Source organism: Pocillopora damicornis, chromosome 13 (assembly GCF_964200805.1).
Source record: "Pocillopora damicornis chromosome 13, jaPocDami1.2, whole genome shotgun sequence".
NCBI lineage: Eukaryota > Metazoa > Cnidaria > Anthozoa > Scleractinia > Pocilloporidae > Pocillopora > Pocillopora damicornis.
Genome location: NC_142682.1, coordinates 9,266,470 through 9,284,346, shown reverse-complemented (window position 1 = coordinate 9,284,346; position 17,877 = coordinate 9,266,470). Strand labels below are relative to the sequence as shown.

At 36.0% G+C, this 17,877-nt stretch overlaps 1 protein-coding gene across 1 annotated transcript; it reads right to left on the bottom strand.

The window, feature by feature from the left end:
- Positions 1 to 48: 48 nt before the first annotated feature.
- On the bottom strand, positions 49 to 17,876 carry LOC113673609 (isoleucine--tRNA ligase, cytoplasmic). The gene is made up of 36 exons (XM_027190009.2): positions 17,632 to 17,876; positions 16,895 to 16,970; positions 16,205 to 16,285; positions 15,906 to 15,938; positions 15,573 to 15,659; positions 15,265 to 15,347; positions 14,776 to 14,827; positions 14,483 to 14,567; positions 13,905 to 14,033; positions 13,680 to 13,767; positions 13,288 to 13,348; positions 12,964 to 13,059; positions 12,538 to 12,660; positions 12,083 to 12,174; positions 11,768 to 11,866; positions 11,249 to 11,375; positions 10,834 to 10,907; positions 10,592 to 10,681; positions 10,242 to 10,346; positions 10,065 to 10,151; positions 9,856 to 9,939; positions 9,367 to 9,511; positions 8,529 to 8,646; positions 7,951 to 8,042; positions 7,487 to 7,564; positions 7,119 to 7,237; positions 6,592 to 6,694; positions 5,557 to 5,640; positions 5,338 to 5,473; positions 5,148 to 5,233; positions 4,982 to 5,047; positions 4,494 to 4,589; positions 3,767 to 3,937; positions 1,603 to 1,800; positions 1,178 to 1,244; positions 49 to 804 (listed from the first exon to the last, which is right to left on the bottom strand). The coding sequence occupies exons 1-36, from the start codon at positions 17,874 to 17,876 to the stop codon at positions 740 to 742; spliced, it is 3,621 nt and encodes a 1,206-aa protein (XP_027045810.2). The 3' UTR covers positions 49 to 739.
- Position 17,877: the final 1 nt, after the last annotated feature.

The window sequence follows — 17,877 nt, the reverse complement described above, 5'->3', positions numbered from 1 at the left end:
TTTCTGTTCGTAATTCGCAGAGACTTGAGTCATTACTAAAACCACACCTTGAGTTTACTTTGTTTATTGAATAACTCTAAAAACAACTTTTTTTCCAAAAACAGTCAGGTAGTAGGGAAAATTCAAAGAAAGATTTTTACGAAACGTGTAGCACTTCTACAAATGTTCAGATTTTCATCGTTTAGACTAAAAGCTAGAATTAACGCTAACAAAAAGGGAAAACGAATTCCCACTAAGTATCAAACTACTGAGTGCCGTCATATTTGTTAAACGAAATCTCAAACGGAAAAATTTCGTACAAGATAGTTCTTCTCCTCTTGTTTATTTCCATGGAAAGAATGTGGTTCCATCATCGTTGGCATATGCACCGTGCTGTTTAGCTATTTAATTGTCTTTTAGAAGGGAACAGTAATTAACACACGTGTTTTTTTTTTGTTAAATTTGTGTTCACGTGTTTGCTTTTATCAAAGAGAAGATAATTTATCAAATTTAAGCTACATTCTCACGATTCTCTAGAAAGGCAATTTTAGGATATTGTTGAAAGAAAAAGGTTTTGAGTGGGACAATTTACATGACAAAAATGTCATGGACATCAACCTTTACTTTCATTCAAAACACTATTGGGCCTAATGCAGGTGAAAAAAATTAACAGATGGTGACTCGGGAAAATTAGCTGTCAGGTGTTGATGCCGACAGAAATACACTAAACTACTGAAAACAAGATTCGAAATGGCCGAACTCAGCCTGTGACGTAAGCGTACAATTGAGAGCCATGTAATTTGGACATGTCTTTGTCGGTAACAACTGAAAGAAACATGATAAAATAACGTTAAACTACACACTTAGTATAGTAAGAACGTAGAATATGGACTGCATTAATAGATATCACACGGTGAGTAATACTTTTCGCGCACGCCAATTGGCTAGATTGGCTAATTTTTTGGTTCTTGTGTGGTATATTCAAAAAACAATTATGCACGTCAGTGTCAGTGAAAAGGCTAGATAACTACCTCCTTTTCAGTGAATAATTGTTGACTATTTCTTCTTTTTGCTCAGTGAATTTTCACTCAAACATCGCTATTTAAACCACGAAAAGCAAAACAAGTAAGAAAGTGGATTGCACTAAGACAGGACAGACATTACAGTCAGAGTATGAATTGTTGGTATATGAACTAACCTGATTCACATTTTGGCGACAAAGACAGTTTCAAAGCACTCTCCTGTTGATTAAACATTACGGCTACCTGTTTTGAAAGCATTCAAACATGGTAAATAGAGCAGTAATGAAGTATCCTTCCAATAGACGGGCTTTACAGATTATGAGACAACAAACAATAAGAGAATAGTGAACAGAAAATAAACTACGATTAAACAAGTATTTAACAAGGACAAGTGTAATAGTTTTGGTTCGATGGTAAGAGGAGTAAAATGTTGTATCGAACAGTCAAGCAACTCTAAGCACCTTGTGCAGCTTCAGAACGACTGTCTATTCCACCTTCGTCATAACCTGTTTGAGGGAACCTCCTTCAACCCAGCAGAAAGAGACAAAACTGTTTGTTTTGAGGGCTCACACCATGATAAAAAAACAGCAATCAAGAGTACCTGTCGCTTAAGTTGATCCAATGAAATGACCGGGCTGCCCTGAGGATTCTCCAAAAGCACAGTTCCCTTAACTACCCCAGCTCCACCTCTACACAGCAGTACGTTTACAAATTTGCACAGCGGTTCTCCAACAGTCATTTCCTTGTTTGCAGTCTGATGACCTTTCAACAACTTCAGATCAAGCATACTACCTTTAACCTAAAATTGACCATGGAAATGAGAATAAAGGCACATGAAACGAAACAAAACCAAACCTGACAAGCACACTGGTTTAGGGAAAATACTGGGTGCCCACATTTTAATCAAAGTGCTCTGTGAGCAAACTCGTGAATTGACACATGATTTTGACACATGATGTTTAATGTTATCTGGTTTAGGGAATTTTGTGGTTGATTGTCATATCTAGAGTACGAGCAGTAGTTTAGTGTTCGCTAATGTAGCAAAGAAACAAAGTAACGTTGGGATAAGAAGGCATTACAATTGAAATGATCATGCTATTACATTTGACAAGGTGGATGATGTCATGTGTTTTAAACGTCTATCATTTTTGTTTCTGGTTCAAAAGAAAAGGTTGGAAGTAAATGTGGGTGAAAAGTGAAATTTACTCTCTTTCGTTGTAAATATTAGAAAATCAAGGCAATACTGTCTTAATGAGAACATTAACGATTCCCTCTTTATCAAATCAGACAAACTGGCACGAGTTTTGAGTGATATAACTAAGCCAAGCCTGCCACCGTCATTTTGGATCTCCGCCTGGGTAGATTTAAGTCACGTGCTAGGCAACGTATAATCAATAACAAGATAGAATTTCATTTCAGGCCTATTTATCAATTTTGTGGTGTGTAACTTTCGCATTTTAGTACGTTGTATGTATGTTGAATCTTCAAATTGTCTTGAAACTTAAAAGAAAATTGTTCTTTAAAAATTAACTGAAAATCGGTAGCTAAAATTGTTTGTTTAGGTGTTATCTGATTTTCGTGTTAACTTGTAATTTCGTCAGTCGCCGGCATCTTTTGTTGCTTCACACAGGAAAAACACGCGACGAAACGTAATGATCAATTTTGTCCTCAATCTCACGCCATAACAGAAAAAGCTTTTGAACATCTGTAAACTTCGAGCGCTTCGCAGTAAGTAATATTTTCAATGAATCTTCGGATTTTTTTCGAGTTCAAGGATTGTAAATTACAATTTTATGAAAAACGAAGGTTGTTCTGTTATTTCAGTGTAAATCCTTGCATGCCTGCCAGTCGCTGGCGCCGCTTGTTGAAACTAAAACGAAAAAAAAACTCTTTTAAGATTATCATTGGCTTCTTTTTCACCCCACCACTATTCTTAGCAACAAAGGTCGCCATTTCTTCTGTTTACTGCTCGCTAAAAACTATCAAATGCACTCAAAAGCCTAAAATCTAAAAAAAGTTTACAGGAATCGACCAATCGAGCGAGCGAGCGAGCGAATGCCATTCCCCACATGGTATCTATAACTCGCTCTTGCGCATGCGCGCAATTCACGAGTTAAAAAGAGAGTTGCAGGGTATTTTACAGTCGACGATTCCTGTTCTCTGAGGGCCATTCTGAGTCCTGTTTAAGCAGTCAGCTGTTGCGAGGTCAGGTACTAAGGAATTTTCCACACAGCTCGCAGCTCAAAAAAAAACTTCATTACTGTCGGTTCGTAATCGATTTCGAGTGATTATCGGTTAAGACGGAATTAAATTCTTAAATAAAGCTTAAAAGATAGTCTATGCAGTTGGCATAATCATCATGTATTTTTTATTGGATGGGAGGGCCCCTAAATCATCTATGCAGTGTGGTCACCCTAAGTAAGAGACTCAGGGCACTTGTCAGTATGCAAAAAGGTTGGTCATTAGTTTATGAATCAGACGCTAGCAGAAAGCTCGGAAAGACCGTACCCTTAAATTTTGGATACTCGCCACAATACTATTTGGATATTCTAAGCCTACACTCGCTAAGCAACTCCAAGCCAACGTAACATAACTCTAGGGACCATACGCTGATTGCTTACTGATTCACAAGCTTTCTACGTGTTTTCCAAATGTTGTGCGTTGTTCCATAGAACCCCAAAAATTGAAATTTTTTGTAAAATTAATTTCATGAACAATTAGATCAAATTTCGTCAATACTCTTCAGGCAGATGCGTCATACATACCTCTGTTTTCTCGGAAATTATTAGAGGCAAGCTCGGTGCGAGAGAACTGGATACAACAGGTTGCTTAACACTATCTTCAATGTAACCTTTGTGTTCACTGATGACGTCATCTAACATGCCTTGTGTAACGTCAAACACAATAGTGATGTCGTCGCATGGCTGAAGTTGAGCCTAACGAGATGACAACGGTAAGAAGTCAGCCACGATTTGTGGGATCACAAGTTCACACCTCAACAAAACCTACTAAGGGACACTCTCGAGTTGTGTTCTAAGTCACATTATGTCCCAGTAAGGGAATAAAAAGTGGTTTGCGAATGCGAAGTGAGTTAGAAATAGCTAATTTTAGATTTAAATTCGGGTAAATATTTCCTACCGATCGCGGTAACGGAATTTTCTAATTTTTCTAATTTTTCTAATTTTTCTTAAAGCGTAAAGGAATCTAGCAGATGAATAAAGGGGATGAGTTTCTAAAGAAGCTGTGGTGCTGCGTCGGTGAGAGAGTATAACAGGGTAATTTAGCATTATCAACTGAGTTGATAACGTTAATTGGCCACCGTAAAAAGTTTAAGAGCTACAACCTGGTAGCTATTTAGGGGCAAGAAACGGAAGAAATAGGTGTTTCACCTTTGCTGCGTATTCAGGTTTAAGATGGAAATTGGCCGACAGTTCCGACAAATCACACTAAAAAGCCAGAAGTCAAGGTGTCACTGAGTCGAGCTGCACTTGCCTTTTTCCGCAGTTTCTGAATTCGATTGACCACTTCCCGTGCCACACCCTCAGAGAGCAAAGACTGATCCGGGGTGATATCCAAAAGAGCAAGTACCTTGATGACAACAAAACGTGCACGTTACTCATGTCTAAAACAAACGGTGGCACTAACTAAATGAGTCTGTCAGGTAAGAGCTTGTACTTCAGTTTACAGGAATCATTGAACTCTCCAGTCATATTAGCACGGATGAGATGGCATGAAGGAAATCATGATATCATTGCAACAATGGCAGTATGGTATCTTTCCATCTCATTTAACTTCTACAATTGCTTAATAGTTGAAGCACGGAGGTACGGGATTGGTTTAAGTTCTGCAATTGATTGGTTGAGATGGTCGGTGGCACGAGTTTTCTGGACAAATCACAAAGGGAAGTAAAGCAAAACCAAAGCAATCCAAGATTACTTTCGATACTCAATTAAAAATCGCTAAAAGTAATCAGGGCTAACCTCTCCATCAGAGTGTGCTTCATATGCTGACGGCGCTGATCCATTCTGATCAAATGAGTATATCACCTAACAACCGAGACAAATAGTTGTTACAATTGCATGGTGGGTATGAATAGGAACAATCTCTCTTGACTCCGCGAACTATAAAAATTGATTAGTTCGTCACCCTTAAATCCGTTCCACTCAGGAAGTGCCCAGCCACCATCAGCTCTCCTTTCTCTTTAAACACTTGTATTTCCTGGTCTGAAAGACCTACAAAAATATTTAAAGTAGCATTAATTAATAGCTTCTACTGACTAACGGTCAATTAAATATACTTTTACATAAACAAACAAACTTGTCAAGCTATAAGATACCTTTAATTGCCTGAGACACTTCTTTGAAGGCACCTTTCAATCTGCGCCCCAATGTCTGGTTATCAGGCTCAGCTTTGAGTTGAACCCCAAACCTGTTTTTGTCTGACGACACTGTTAACTTTCTCACATTCACCTCCTAGAGACACATCAAATACGGTTATTCGAGAAAACCACCAGTAAAGTGAATAGTAAAGTCCGCGGTATTCGATCGATATGTACCTGTTTGATATAGTCTTCCAGAGATAACACGTCATCAAGGGTCTGTTGCAGCTGGTGAATGACGACAAGCTCAGGGAGGGGATACTGGAGGAAAAAAGCTCAATGTTAGGAAGCCTACGTCGATGGAAATAACAATGCAAGTCAGGACAATGGAAGAAAGATATATTGGAGAAAGAACTACAAGAACTTCTCACAAGTTGTCCAACGCCCAACTTCAGGATAAAGGCTAACGGTAAAAGTTCATTTATGAACACATGACATACCACAAGGGTTGCCATTGCATTGAAGGGTGACTAGAACTTTCTTCACTTTGTGTGCTATCATATGAACAGTACATAGGATATCACACCCTTAGGCCAAACTCCAGGTCCCCTTGGTATGTTATCGACAATCGTTTGAAGGGAGCTCTTCCTCCAGATTTGTCCTGCCTGTCACGCATCCGCAAGTGATTTGAAAAACGCGAAGGGGTCAGTTACCCTTCACTGAGAATTACCCACTGACTTTCACTGCCTATTCTACCCGCTCAGTATTCAAAACTCTCCTCAAACCAAAATCAGTTCGACCATTCTCTTTCGTTTCACTATGAATGAATATTAAAAACTGAGTTTTTTAACGATAGCAGTCCAGTTGATGTATAAAAAAATCGATAGATTTGATGATTTAGTGATTTCTCAAGTTGTTTGTACACCTCCCGCTCAATTCCTCATGTAACTAACTCCTGTAACTCACATCACCTACTGAAGGCTCAAGGTATAATTACCTCAATGATTTGGTCTCTCTAACGAGCCTCTGAGTTGAAATCATCACCGAAAATGACACAAATATTTTATTATGATACGAATCCATTCTGATAAAACCTACATTAAAATAATTTTCACCGCAGACAAGCTTAATTTGTTAATCTACTGACGGTATTAACCAAAGAATAGTTTCATATACCTATTACCATCTTTATCAAACCGCAAAATCTCTGAAATATCACAACTCTTAAAACTTACTTCACATGAGAAATTTATCGCTGAGAGGGATTCTTACCTTCAACGGAAGAGTTTTTCTCTCTCTAACGACTCGGCCAAGTTCAATCACTGTTAGCATTAGGGCTACTCTTCTCTCAATCTCTTTGTCAATTAGATTTTCCCTTCAGATAAAATATTTTGTTAAGGTAATAATGATGAGTTGTGGAATTAAAAAAACGTGCTATGCAAATAAAAACCAAAGCACAGGGGAAGTTGAGAAATAAAGATTGAACTAATTGCAGCCACGCGTTCCGTAAATTCAAGGGCAGAAATGGGTCAGTGGAGCACTGCTCACAGCCGGAACCAGCTGCAAGCACAGCTTCAGTTTGCTAACAAATTTTGATGTCTGTTTAACATTTTTCCCACATCACAAACTTGACATTTCTTAATATATGCTCAATCCATGAAAAAATTAATGTCCTCTAGGACGTCAGTGAAAACTTATTTTAATAAAAAACAATTATAACGAGGTCAAATTTTTTTCTTAACCGTGTATTAAGATTAAAACTAGCTCACAAAGAGTAATAAGACAGTAAATGTACCCACCTGGCCTTAGGGATCATCAAATAATGGATACTCTCTGTTTCTCCGATTTTCATACTTTCTGGTATGAAAGGCCGCAAAGACTGATAATTGAACTCTGTAAGAAATGGAGTGAATGACGCCTGGAAACAAGAGAACACGAATTCACTCGTAAGACCGACACACATGGTCACTGCCGTGGTTAAATTGAATTCGAGATCATAATGGATCTTTTTAGTAAGCAACTAACTCCGCCGGGACTCGTATTCTCACAGAATACATAACTTGCCTACCACTGTAGCGATGCGTGCTTACTATCATTCCTGACTTAGAGATAATTACAGGTGTGAGTTTAGTATCTGATTGTTCAAAATCAACATATCAGAACATACCATTAACCTTGTGATGGTAAATACAACACTGAACAGCGTCTGAAGTGACTCGTAACGATCCTTGTCCCCATACTCCCCCTACACCGTAAAAAATATCCAATGTATCAATTGAATCTTCGGCAAATATTGAAAAAAAGGTGAAGTTTTTGTGTTCCTTCATAATTACTGTAAGGTGTTTTTTAATCAAATCAATTCCACATAAACAACATGAAAAACCATAAAATAAGTTTTGATGCAAATTAAAAATGTAATTTTTAAAATTTTCGAAATGTTCCTTTTACTTAAGGCTTACTTCTGCCTTGATGTTGACATTGTGGTTAGCCATTTCAGAAAAAAAAAAAAAAAGTAAGTAATGTAGAGGTACGTGGCACAATAAACTGTCACAGCAAAAGATATCTAACGAAGGAAGTCGTGTTTTACCAAAGAGTTACGCCTTGACCCTTCACAGTTCATTAATCCCTTACCCTGAGTCTCTTCCTGTTCATTCGCACATACACATTGGTCAGATAGTCAATGAACTTGACCAGCCGAGGAACAACAGTGTACAGTCGATAGGCTACAAAAAAGAGGGGTGCATAGTCACTTTCAGTAAGTCATTTTACTACGATCAACATATTTTGCAAGGCTGGCCAAGGATTCCTTACTGCATTGAGCCATCATAAACACAACCACATGCCGGTAATTGATACTTATGTGATAATTCATACTTTCAATCAGTCTACTGGCTTAACACCCTTACATAGAGTAGTTTAGGGATGTCAAAAAGAGTTTGTCCTCCAAAGCCAGACGTAAAAGTTAGACATGTACTAAAATTATTAAAAGTGGTTTCTTTGCAACACAGTTCTACATTGTGCACATACTCTAGTCAAGATTGATGCAACTATCAAAACAATGAAGGTGGCTTTATTTTTAGGGAACTAAACAGTGCACTGCAGTCAAACTAAGATGGACCTCGATCTGTTTCTTGAGTGATAAATAATATCTAACAACATCATCTCAATCAGCCAGCTGTTTTTAGCCCCTAGAGTAAAGAGTGACTTACCTGCCATTTCTTGGTGGACAAACAACACCAAACTTTGAGTAAAGGAAATGATCCAGCGATCAAGTGTGTTGCCCAAATTCATCAGAACCTCTTCATCATGAGCAAACTTTTTTCCGTCCTATTTCAGAAATACAAAATTATCATTTCATTATTATTAGCTCTGTCTTTTACCTGAAAATACAGTAAACTTTGTTGCTGTTAGGAAAGTTGATCAAAAGCGTTTCTCAGTTATCAATAACTTGTTGTGGTAAAATTTCAAAAAAATTTATAGTGTTGGTAACTTTGATTACGACAATCATATGCTGTTATTTCAACCAAAGATTTAAATGTTAAAAAATAAAAGGTACAACCAAACATAATATGTCAGTAGATACTACACAGGTGAATAGTACTTTTAGTGTGTGCTGATTGGCTAGTTCAGAAGTGAACAGTAAGTACTAGATTGCGAGACAAAATTGCATGTCAAGAGATCAATTCCCTCCCATTTTTCTGTGTATTGAAAGAAATAAACTAAATTCTTTTTATCTGTGTAGTATATATTAAAACAATTATAAACCTCAGGGTCAGTGAATAATGGTGGATCTTTATGGAGCTGTGAAGTGGCAAGGTAAATATCCACCACAATTCACCTCCCCTTCAGTGAATAATTGTAAAATATTTCAGCTACAATAACCTCTTTGTAATCAACTGTACTGTGACTGCAGCACTAACATCATCATCATCAACAACAACAATAACAACAACAACAACAAAATAATTTCATTTACAGATAAGATAAACCTTCAAAGCAATTTTCAAGGCCTTTGAATAAATTTGAAGCAACAAAATGTTGCCTAACCCTTTCCATTTGCTGAATATTCTGCAACAGAAATCGGTGAGCATTATACCATGGAAGGAACACATCTTTAATGACATCCTTCACTCCTTTCTCCTGGAACTTGAGAGTTTCTGCTCTTACCACTGGTGAATTGATGAGATACAATCTAAAATAAAAAATTTCAAATTACACAAGCTTCAATTGCCACTGAAATAATCTGGGTAATTAGTACATAGCTACAGAATTGTACAGTTACAAAGACCAATAAAACCAATCTGTAAAAAGGTGCTCTTGAGAAAAAAAAGGTCCGATCCTACATAGTTGATGATATGGTGATTCTTAATGAAGGTCCACTTATTGCCAGGCAGAATTCAAAATCCCCTTATATTTCAGGCACACAAAACCCACAAATGTTCATCCCAGTTTCAATGTTATCGCTGATAACAGCTGCGCAAAGGAGAGTTTATCACTAAATTCACAGCGTTTTATTTGTTAATGTCAGTCACAAACCTAAGAGCATCTGCTCCATATTTGTTCACAATCTCCATTGGATCAGGATAGTTCTTCTTTCTCTTGCTCATCTTGGCTCCATCTCTACAGACAAGTGTTTGTAGAATTAAAACTCAGGACTGGGGCAAATAAATATGAAGAAGAAAATCACCAAAAATCCAAATTCTTGAGCAAAGCAATTAGAACTACAGAGCAGCTAAAAAGCTTACGCAGCAAGAACCAGTCCATTAACAATGAGATTCTTGAAGGGGGGTTTATTAAACAATGCTGTTGAAATCACCAGAAGAGTATAAAACCTGTAAAGGGAAACATTAAATCAATAATTAAAATAAAGTGCATAGATACTGTAAGAAAAGTTGAAATAAAACAATGGAAAAGCCACTTACCATCCTCTTGTCTGGTCAATTCCTTCAGCAATGAAATCAGCTGGGAATGATGCTTCAAATGCTTCTTTATTTTCAAATGGATAATGGACTTGTGCATAGGGCATACTGAAAAAATAAAAGCTGCATGATTAGTACAGTTCACACATAAATTTTGTTTAATGAAGTTTGATGAGAGGTTTCATTGCTGTACGTAGCTACTTATTTAAAAATAATTGATTTTTCATTTGGCCAACCTTTCTGCAAAACCAGACTTCCTTATATAGCATTGGTCCATGACAAAAATTGCCAAAAAATAATTGCTCTAAAATTCATCACAGTGGCTGACTTACAAATATACATGTATGAGTTACCTTCCACTTTCAAACCAGCAGTCAAACACTTCTGGGACTCTTCTAAGAACTCCTCTATTTGTTTTAGATGGGATTGTAATGTCATCCACACTGGCAAAGAATTTTTAAGTTAAATTTAGAAAATAAAAAGAGAGATAAAAAAGAAAATGTACAAGTTTTATTCAATTATTCTACAACTATATATTCTATAGCATTATTCAAATTTTATAAATGTCTATTGCAATTAAAGCAAGAAGTTATACCTTTCTCTGTGAAGATCACTGACTCTGACACCAGACAACTGCTCCAGTTCATCGATGGATCCAACACAAACAACCTGTCGTATGAAATTCAAAAAAATGTAATCCACCACCTCTAATAAGATAATTCTATCAATTATTGAGAAAAGGGAGGCAATAACTAAAAAATTGGTGCAAGCAGCTGTGGCCTTGTCCATTATGTTGCTGAAGACATACAGTTCTCACATATTGTGACTGTCTAAATAACATAACTGGTTATAAAAGGAGAAAATATTCATATGAGTGACCAAAAGGAAGAGAAAAGAAGATGTCTGAACACCTGATGAAAGTTTCAGCTCCTCTGGCTCAACAACTGGCTGTGCTCTATACAAGGTTCATATCATCACCTTAAGAGGAAAAACCAAGGGTTTTGACATACCTCTTGATAATCATCACTGACCCACAGAGGAATTGGTGTGCCCCAGTAACGGTTTCTAGATATATTCCAGTCATGGGCATTTTCAAGCCAATTGTGGAAACGTTTTTCTTGTACAAATTCTGGAACCCTTATCAAAAAGACAATAAATTGTATGTGGGTGTAAAATGGCAAAAGCCACTGTTCAAACAACTATTAAATTTATTTGCAATTCACTAATTGACATCTTCATTTAATGTTGATAAGTGCTTCTCTTTTAAACACTTGACTTAAGTATACTTGTGGTTGTGGTTCTGTGCAGCTTATCTGTTGAAAATGCATTCTGTTGAAATGCACATTACTATTACATGTTATTACTTCTTTGTTTTTAAATTATTCCATCACAGTTTCTTTCATTCATTATGATAATCATAAAATGGAAGAGGAATTGGAAAACCAACAAAGTTTGACCCACAACATGGATCATGTTTGTAGCTTGTTTTCTCCTAACTTTTTGTTTCAGTATTGATTTGTACTGCTTACCAATAGGACTGTTTGTTATTGGCCAAAAGCTTGTCAACAAGAGATTCAACTTGGATAAACCAGCCAGGAACAGCCTTGTAAATCAACGGTGTATCAGACCTAATGCATGCCATAATCAGAAAAAAACTTTATTGTTGTTCTTACAATGCAAATAAACAACCTATATACCTTCAAACCTTGGACCAAAAATGCTTTGGTGGTCTACCAACTTGTAATTCAAGAACATGTTTCTTATGATTGTTTGACTCCTCAGTTATACTAGCATTACATGATGTAAATCTTGTGCATGTCTCTGCGTTATTGAATCCTTCTTACCTCCAGCAGAATGGATAGCTATGTTTATGAGTACTTTGGTGAACCAGTCTGTGCTGCTGCTTGAGCCACTTCATGATGACCTTATCAGCATCCTGCCACAACATGTTTATGTTACATGTTCAACATTTTAACTCTTAGTGATAAAGCATTTTTCACTACAAAATGACACATCTTTAGATAAAATGGACATAACAGATATTTTTTGGTGACATTTCATTACAAGATTTCTCCTTGGATTAACAATTTTCAAACTTGTTTTTATTTTTCTTTGCCTTATATTCAGTATATGATTACATGAAAAAGAGAGTTTGAAAAAACTGGAACCAAAACATATCCAAGCCTGACCTACAAACAATGTTTCGCTTTAAAAGCCCCTGTAGGTATACTCATGGCAGAGTACAACTACATGCACTCTGCCAAAATTTGTCATCCATTTCTGTGTATTGTATTTGTACCTTGACATGTTGCCCTTGAAAATCAGACACTTCACTGGTGAATTTTCCACTTGCATCTACAGGACAAGGAAGTTTTCCACCCTTTTTTACAATTCCACTTGCCAAACAGACTCTGTAATCATCCTGAAATAAAACAGGTTTGGTGAGAAGGTGAAACCTCACAGCTAAAATGGTCTTTTGTTGGTTAGCTTTCTAACATTCACTCTCTTTTTGTAGAAAACATTATGTTTAAAGCCACAGACTGTTACATATAGATAAATGAACAAGACCATAGTAATTAAAAGTCTATTGACCACAACACTGGATTTCACACACAAAAAAAGCATAGCTATACTTAAAATACAAAATGTCATACTATACATAGTACCCAATGAAACCCTCAAATTATAGAATTTACCATCAAATGATCATTATAATAGAGCAAACCTCGCCAAAGGCTGGTGCAGAATGGACCACTCCAGTTCCACTTTCACCTGTTACATAGCTATCTGCTAACACCCTGAAAGCTCCACTAGCCTTGAGCTGAAAAATAATGGTTAGAATAAATAAAGGAAATTAAACCAATGTAAACATGGCTGGTACTTTTCATATGTGTGTAATAATGAAATAACTGGCTCTGAAAAGATGCTGCAAAGTCACACTTATATGTTATTGTAGCATGTTACAGTATTTTCAAACTAGCAAAATAATGTTCATGCAGCATAATATTACGTAGGGAAAGTGAGGAATACATCAACACAATTTGCTTACATCTTGAAAATATGTAAAAAGAGGTTTGTAAGTCTTTCCCTCCAGGCTAGATCCTTTAAATCTATTCAAAAAGACAAAAAAATTACTTGCAAGATATCAATTAATTAAATATAAAATCTATAGTGTCCTAAAAAGAGAAACATTTAATGTCAGTCATTCTCTTAAAAATTTCTTTACGTCAGTTCTCTACAGTCTCTGGAGCCACGAGAGTCAAACTATATTTTCTAAATAATTTTTCATGAGGGCATCCCCAGTGTGAACATTTTCTTTACATATCACAATTTTGCAAACAAAGTTTTATAATATATTTTAAAAGTTGATATTATACTTCAATCACATACATATTTAACACTATGTCACTATTACATGTTCAAACAGAAAGAATTAAAAACCTTTCTAAAACTGTGTACTCCTCTGGCTTTTTGAAAAGCGCTTCAAGCCTAGCTTCCATCATGATATAAACTCTGTTTGTGGTGTTGTCTGCAGAAAGAAAGAATAGAAAGCAAGTAAAACATTACTGCAACAAAAAAATACAACTATTGCTCACTTCAGTGTAAAGGTCTTACTTTGCCCTCTGTGCTGCATTAATGAACAAACTGTACACACTTTCACAGTACCTGTGACTTTCACATAGTCCATGTCAGGGTTTACGACAAGAGCGAGGTTACTAGGAAGTGTCCATGGGGTTGTTGTCCAAGCAATCATACTGACATTAGCATCGTCATCCAAAGGGAAGTCCACGATCACTTGACACAAAGACAAACCAATGTTCATTAGTTCATCTCATTTTGATTTGCTCTAATTGAAACCCATAAACTGTATTTACCCTTTTGAGTGGTATGTGTGTACATGTCAATTGCAATTAAATTCAATTTTGCAAACCTCTGACAGATTTGTTTGGACTGAAGAGTGTTTATCTTTAAGGGTAACAAAGTAGTTTAAGGATTCTAATTATTCTGTTCAACTCAAAGTTAAATTTAGCACAAAGATTAGTCCAGAATAAGTTGTGAAATATAAGGAGGCATGCAGCTCCAAGTAAACTTGATCATACAAATCAAGGCACTGCAAAATTAAAACCTAACACAGGGTTTGTAACCCAAACAAATTTCAAGGACTTCTCCAAGACCCTCAATCAAAACCCACAAACAAAATTACAATCATAACCAAATTTACAAAACTTTGAAGGGATTCTAACCAGATGGATCCATAGTTTCCTTGTAGTTTTGATTTGCTTCAAAGTTTGACAATGGAGTGTTACATCTTGTGGAATATGGCATAACCTAGAGGATAATAAGTAGAATATTAATCAACAATCAGTTTTAGGACAAAAGAATTTAAGCCTTAGAATTTTCAACTGATGTCAAATTATCTGATTATTCAACTATTTGTTTATTAAAAAATGGTCTTCTCTTCCCTTTAAAATAATTTTCTCCAAAAATAATTTCTCTATCAAAAGCAGAGCTAATATAAAGACATATGATACAACACCTTGAATCCTCTATAGACCAAGTCTTTTTCATAAATCTGTTTAAATGTCCACCTATTAAAAAAAAAAACCCTCACATTTATTAAAACTGAACAGTAATAATGAACACCCACATTGTGCAAATTGTACATGAAGAAATATGACTGTACAACGTATTAACATTATTTTTCCTCTGGTTGGGTATACTCTTAATGACAAGTATATTATTTTAATGAAATCCCCCAGACCAGTGTGACAGCTTCTCTATATCTGATATTGAAAAGGCTAACATAGATCAGTTCAAAACTACATCATATGATGATGAACATAACCAAACAGTTCATGTTAAGTCTTGCAACTTTTTTGGTGATAATATATTACACCAAGAGCAGTTAAAATGAAAGTTAATTAATGTTTTCGTTTTCATTAGTAAATAAACAAATGCAACTGGAAAAACCAATAATTTCTATATTGAGGACACATAACTGTTTATTACATGAAATTACACATACCAAACAGACTCCATAAACCATGGATAAAGTGTCTTATAGTCATTGTCAAAATCAATCCATCGTCCCATTCTCTTGACTATGAACTGAACAACCACACAGTTATTAGACAACAATGTTTTCATTCATTCACTCCATTGACCATCAAAATTTACACATCTTCAAAAGCACTGGTACAATAGTAATATTAGCAAGAAGCCACTCCTTTTCAAATATTATCAGCCAACAAAAGATTGGCTTTATACTTTTGACAAACATATTCACAACAAAAAAACAATAACTGCAGGAAGATCGAAGTCTGTTGTACTTACCTCCCATTCATTGGAGTAACGCATCACAATTTGGCGACACTCTTTGTTATAATTAGCTATTCCCATTTTTGTCACATCATCTGGACTCTAGAAAAAGGAACAAATTTAAATCCAAAAATTCATCTATTTCCAAGCACTTCAGCACATTTAAACTGCAGACATAGTCATAGACTATTTCTGGATGAATCACTTATGAAAATCCATGATGAATCGTATCCAAAATTTAAAAACTAATTGTTATTTACCCACATTGTGAATCACCTTAATGATTAATGTGATTAATGATTCTACAGCAATGGATATACTTAACCAAAGAGGTATATCTATTCTTACCTTGATACCCAACTTCTGGTCTATTTCATACTCCTACAAGACAAGGAATAATCTCATAAACAAGACAAATTCCTCTTCAGATGTGAAACTTGATTGTAAGTATTTGGTAACTAATTATTATTGAACTTTGCAAAAGAAAAAGAATGAAAGGCTTAAAAAATTTATACTTGCAATATACTGACACTTTTCTTTGTAATTTCCTTTTTACATAAGGTACCAATTCCCAGCACCAAAAATCTCAAACTTTATCAATGTCTACCTGTATTCTGAGGGTAGACATGAAAACTTAAAGTTCTCACCACTGGAAGGCCATGACAGTCCCATCCGAAACGTCTCTCAACATGATAACCAGACTGATGAGCATATCTTGTGACTATGTCCTGTCAATATAGTAACTCAAACTAGCAACAGTAACACTAGCACTAACAAAAAAAGAGCTTACATCTTACTTAACATCAGGGTACGATATTGCCTTTAGCATTTTCCACCTTGGTCGAAACATGCAGTCAGCTATTTGCTAAATGAATGTGACTGACAATTGAGTACTGTAACATGAATTTAAAGGCTGGTTAACACCAGAAAACTAACCTCACATCTTATCAATGTCATATGTCTACACTCAAGAAATTATTAATTTCCTCTCAAATAAAAAAAATTTCATGTCTGGTCTCCTGAAAGATACTTATCCCAGATCCTACCAAAGTTTGTAACCTCAGATAAAATAAAGTGGAATAAAAAATTGAATGTAAGATTCTATTTAAGTGAATTCTTGAAAAAAACAGAGCACACACATCTCTTAAAATTATAGGTCCGTGTCACCTGTCTTTCTTATAATTCTATGATTCTTAGTAATAGCAATGAGTTGATATTATCAGACTAACAGTATTAAACTCCTGAGATTAAATTACAAATACACCATTAAATCTTAAGACCATGTATCCATAATTATACTACAGTCCCTTGATGAAAGGTGTTGGCAAGTACTTTACCTTTATAGTACCAGCTAGGATGTGTCCATAATGAGGCAAGCCAGTGGCAAAAGGGGGACCATCATAGAAACTGTACCTGGATAAAAAAAAAACATCAACAACTTTGAAAACTTTTTGATAATAAAGTGGATTTACTTTGTTTCCTACCTTCGAGGGAAAAGATAAGAAATTTGAGCATTCTCATTACCTGTTTGCTGGACAGTGTATGAACATTAAAGGGAGAAGTTACATGTTAATTGTTTCAGGGAGTGAAAGGGTTGAAAGGGAAAGGGAGGCCAGGTTTGGTCCTAGGAGTTCTAGAGCTTGGAGAAAACTGGAGTTCAAGCTATTGAGATCCTTCGTTTGTGAAGAGTACCTCTGCATACGTACTAAAATTATTTCAAAACTGTCTGAGGTTCAAACAAGGGGGGGAGGGGAGAATCCTATTCTACTAGAATCATGTCAAAAAAAAAATACAATTGTTTTCCTACAAGACTACACATGTGCAAAGCTGAAACTATCAAACCTGGCTGAATTTTCTGCAGAAAGAAATCTTTTTGAGTAGCACAATCATTACACAAAAATTGGAAACTTTTCCACCATTTGAGAAACTCGAATTAATGGGTACGGGAGAGGGGGTAGGGGGGAAAAAATCGTAGAGCAAGGCCGGAGAATCTTTATTGTCATAAAAAACAGCTGCACATTTTCATGAAAAGGTTACGGTCCTTTAACGGAAATAAACTTTCTCTACTCCGTACCTTGGTCTGTCCTTTGATTGGCGCAAGCACGACTGAAAGGCATCCAACTTCTCCCAAAGTTTCAATATATTTTCCTCCTCTTTGGGGAAGTCATGCTGTTCGGCAGCTCCAGCGGCCATTGAAGACGAATCGTTGTGATCAAAACCACAGAGCGCACGCCACAAAGATAACTTAGGATAGGTAAATTTGCCAACGTGAAAGGCGGAAAACCCAGGGAATCTCTTCCTTAGAGCGCCCTTCCACATG

Bases quoted from the DNA above. Each gene is read 5' to 3' on its own strand.
- LOC113673609 (XM_027190009.2), bottom strand. From the start codon at position 17,876: ATGTGGAAGGGCGCTCTAAGGAAGAGATTCCCTGGGTTTTCCGCCTTT. The intron at 10,908-11,248 runs GTATGTCAAAAC...TTCATACGACAG, and splicing joins TCAGTGATGATTATCAAGAG to GTTGTTTGTGTTGGATCCAT. The intron at 5,048-5,147 runs GTGACGAACTAA...CTCGGTTGTTAG, and splicing joins TGAGTGGAACGGATTTAAGG to GTGATATACTCATTTGATCA.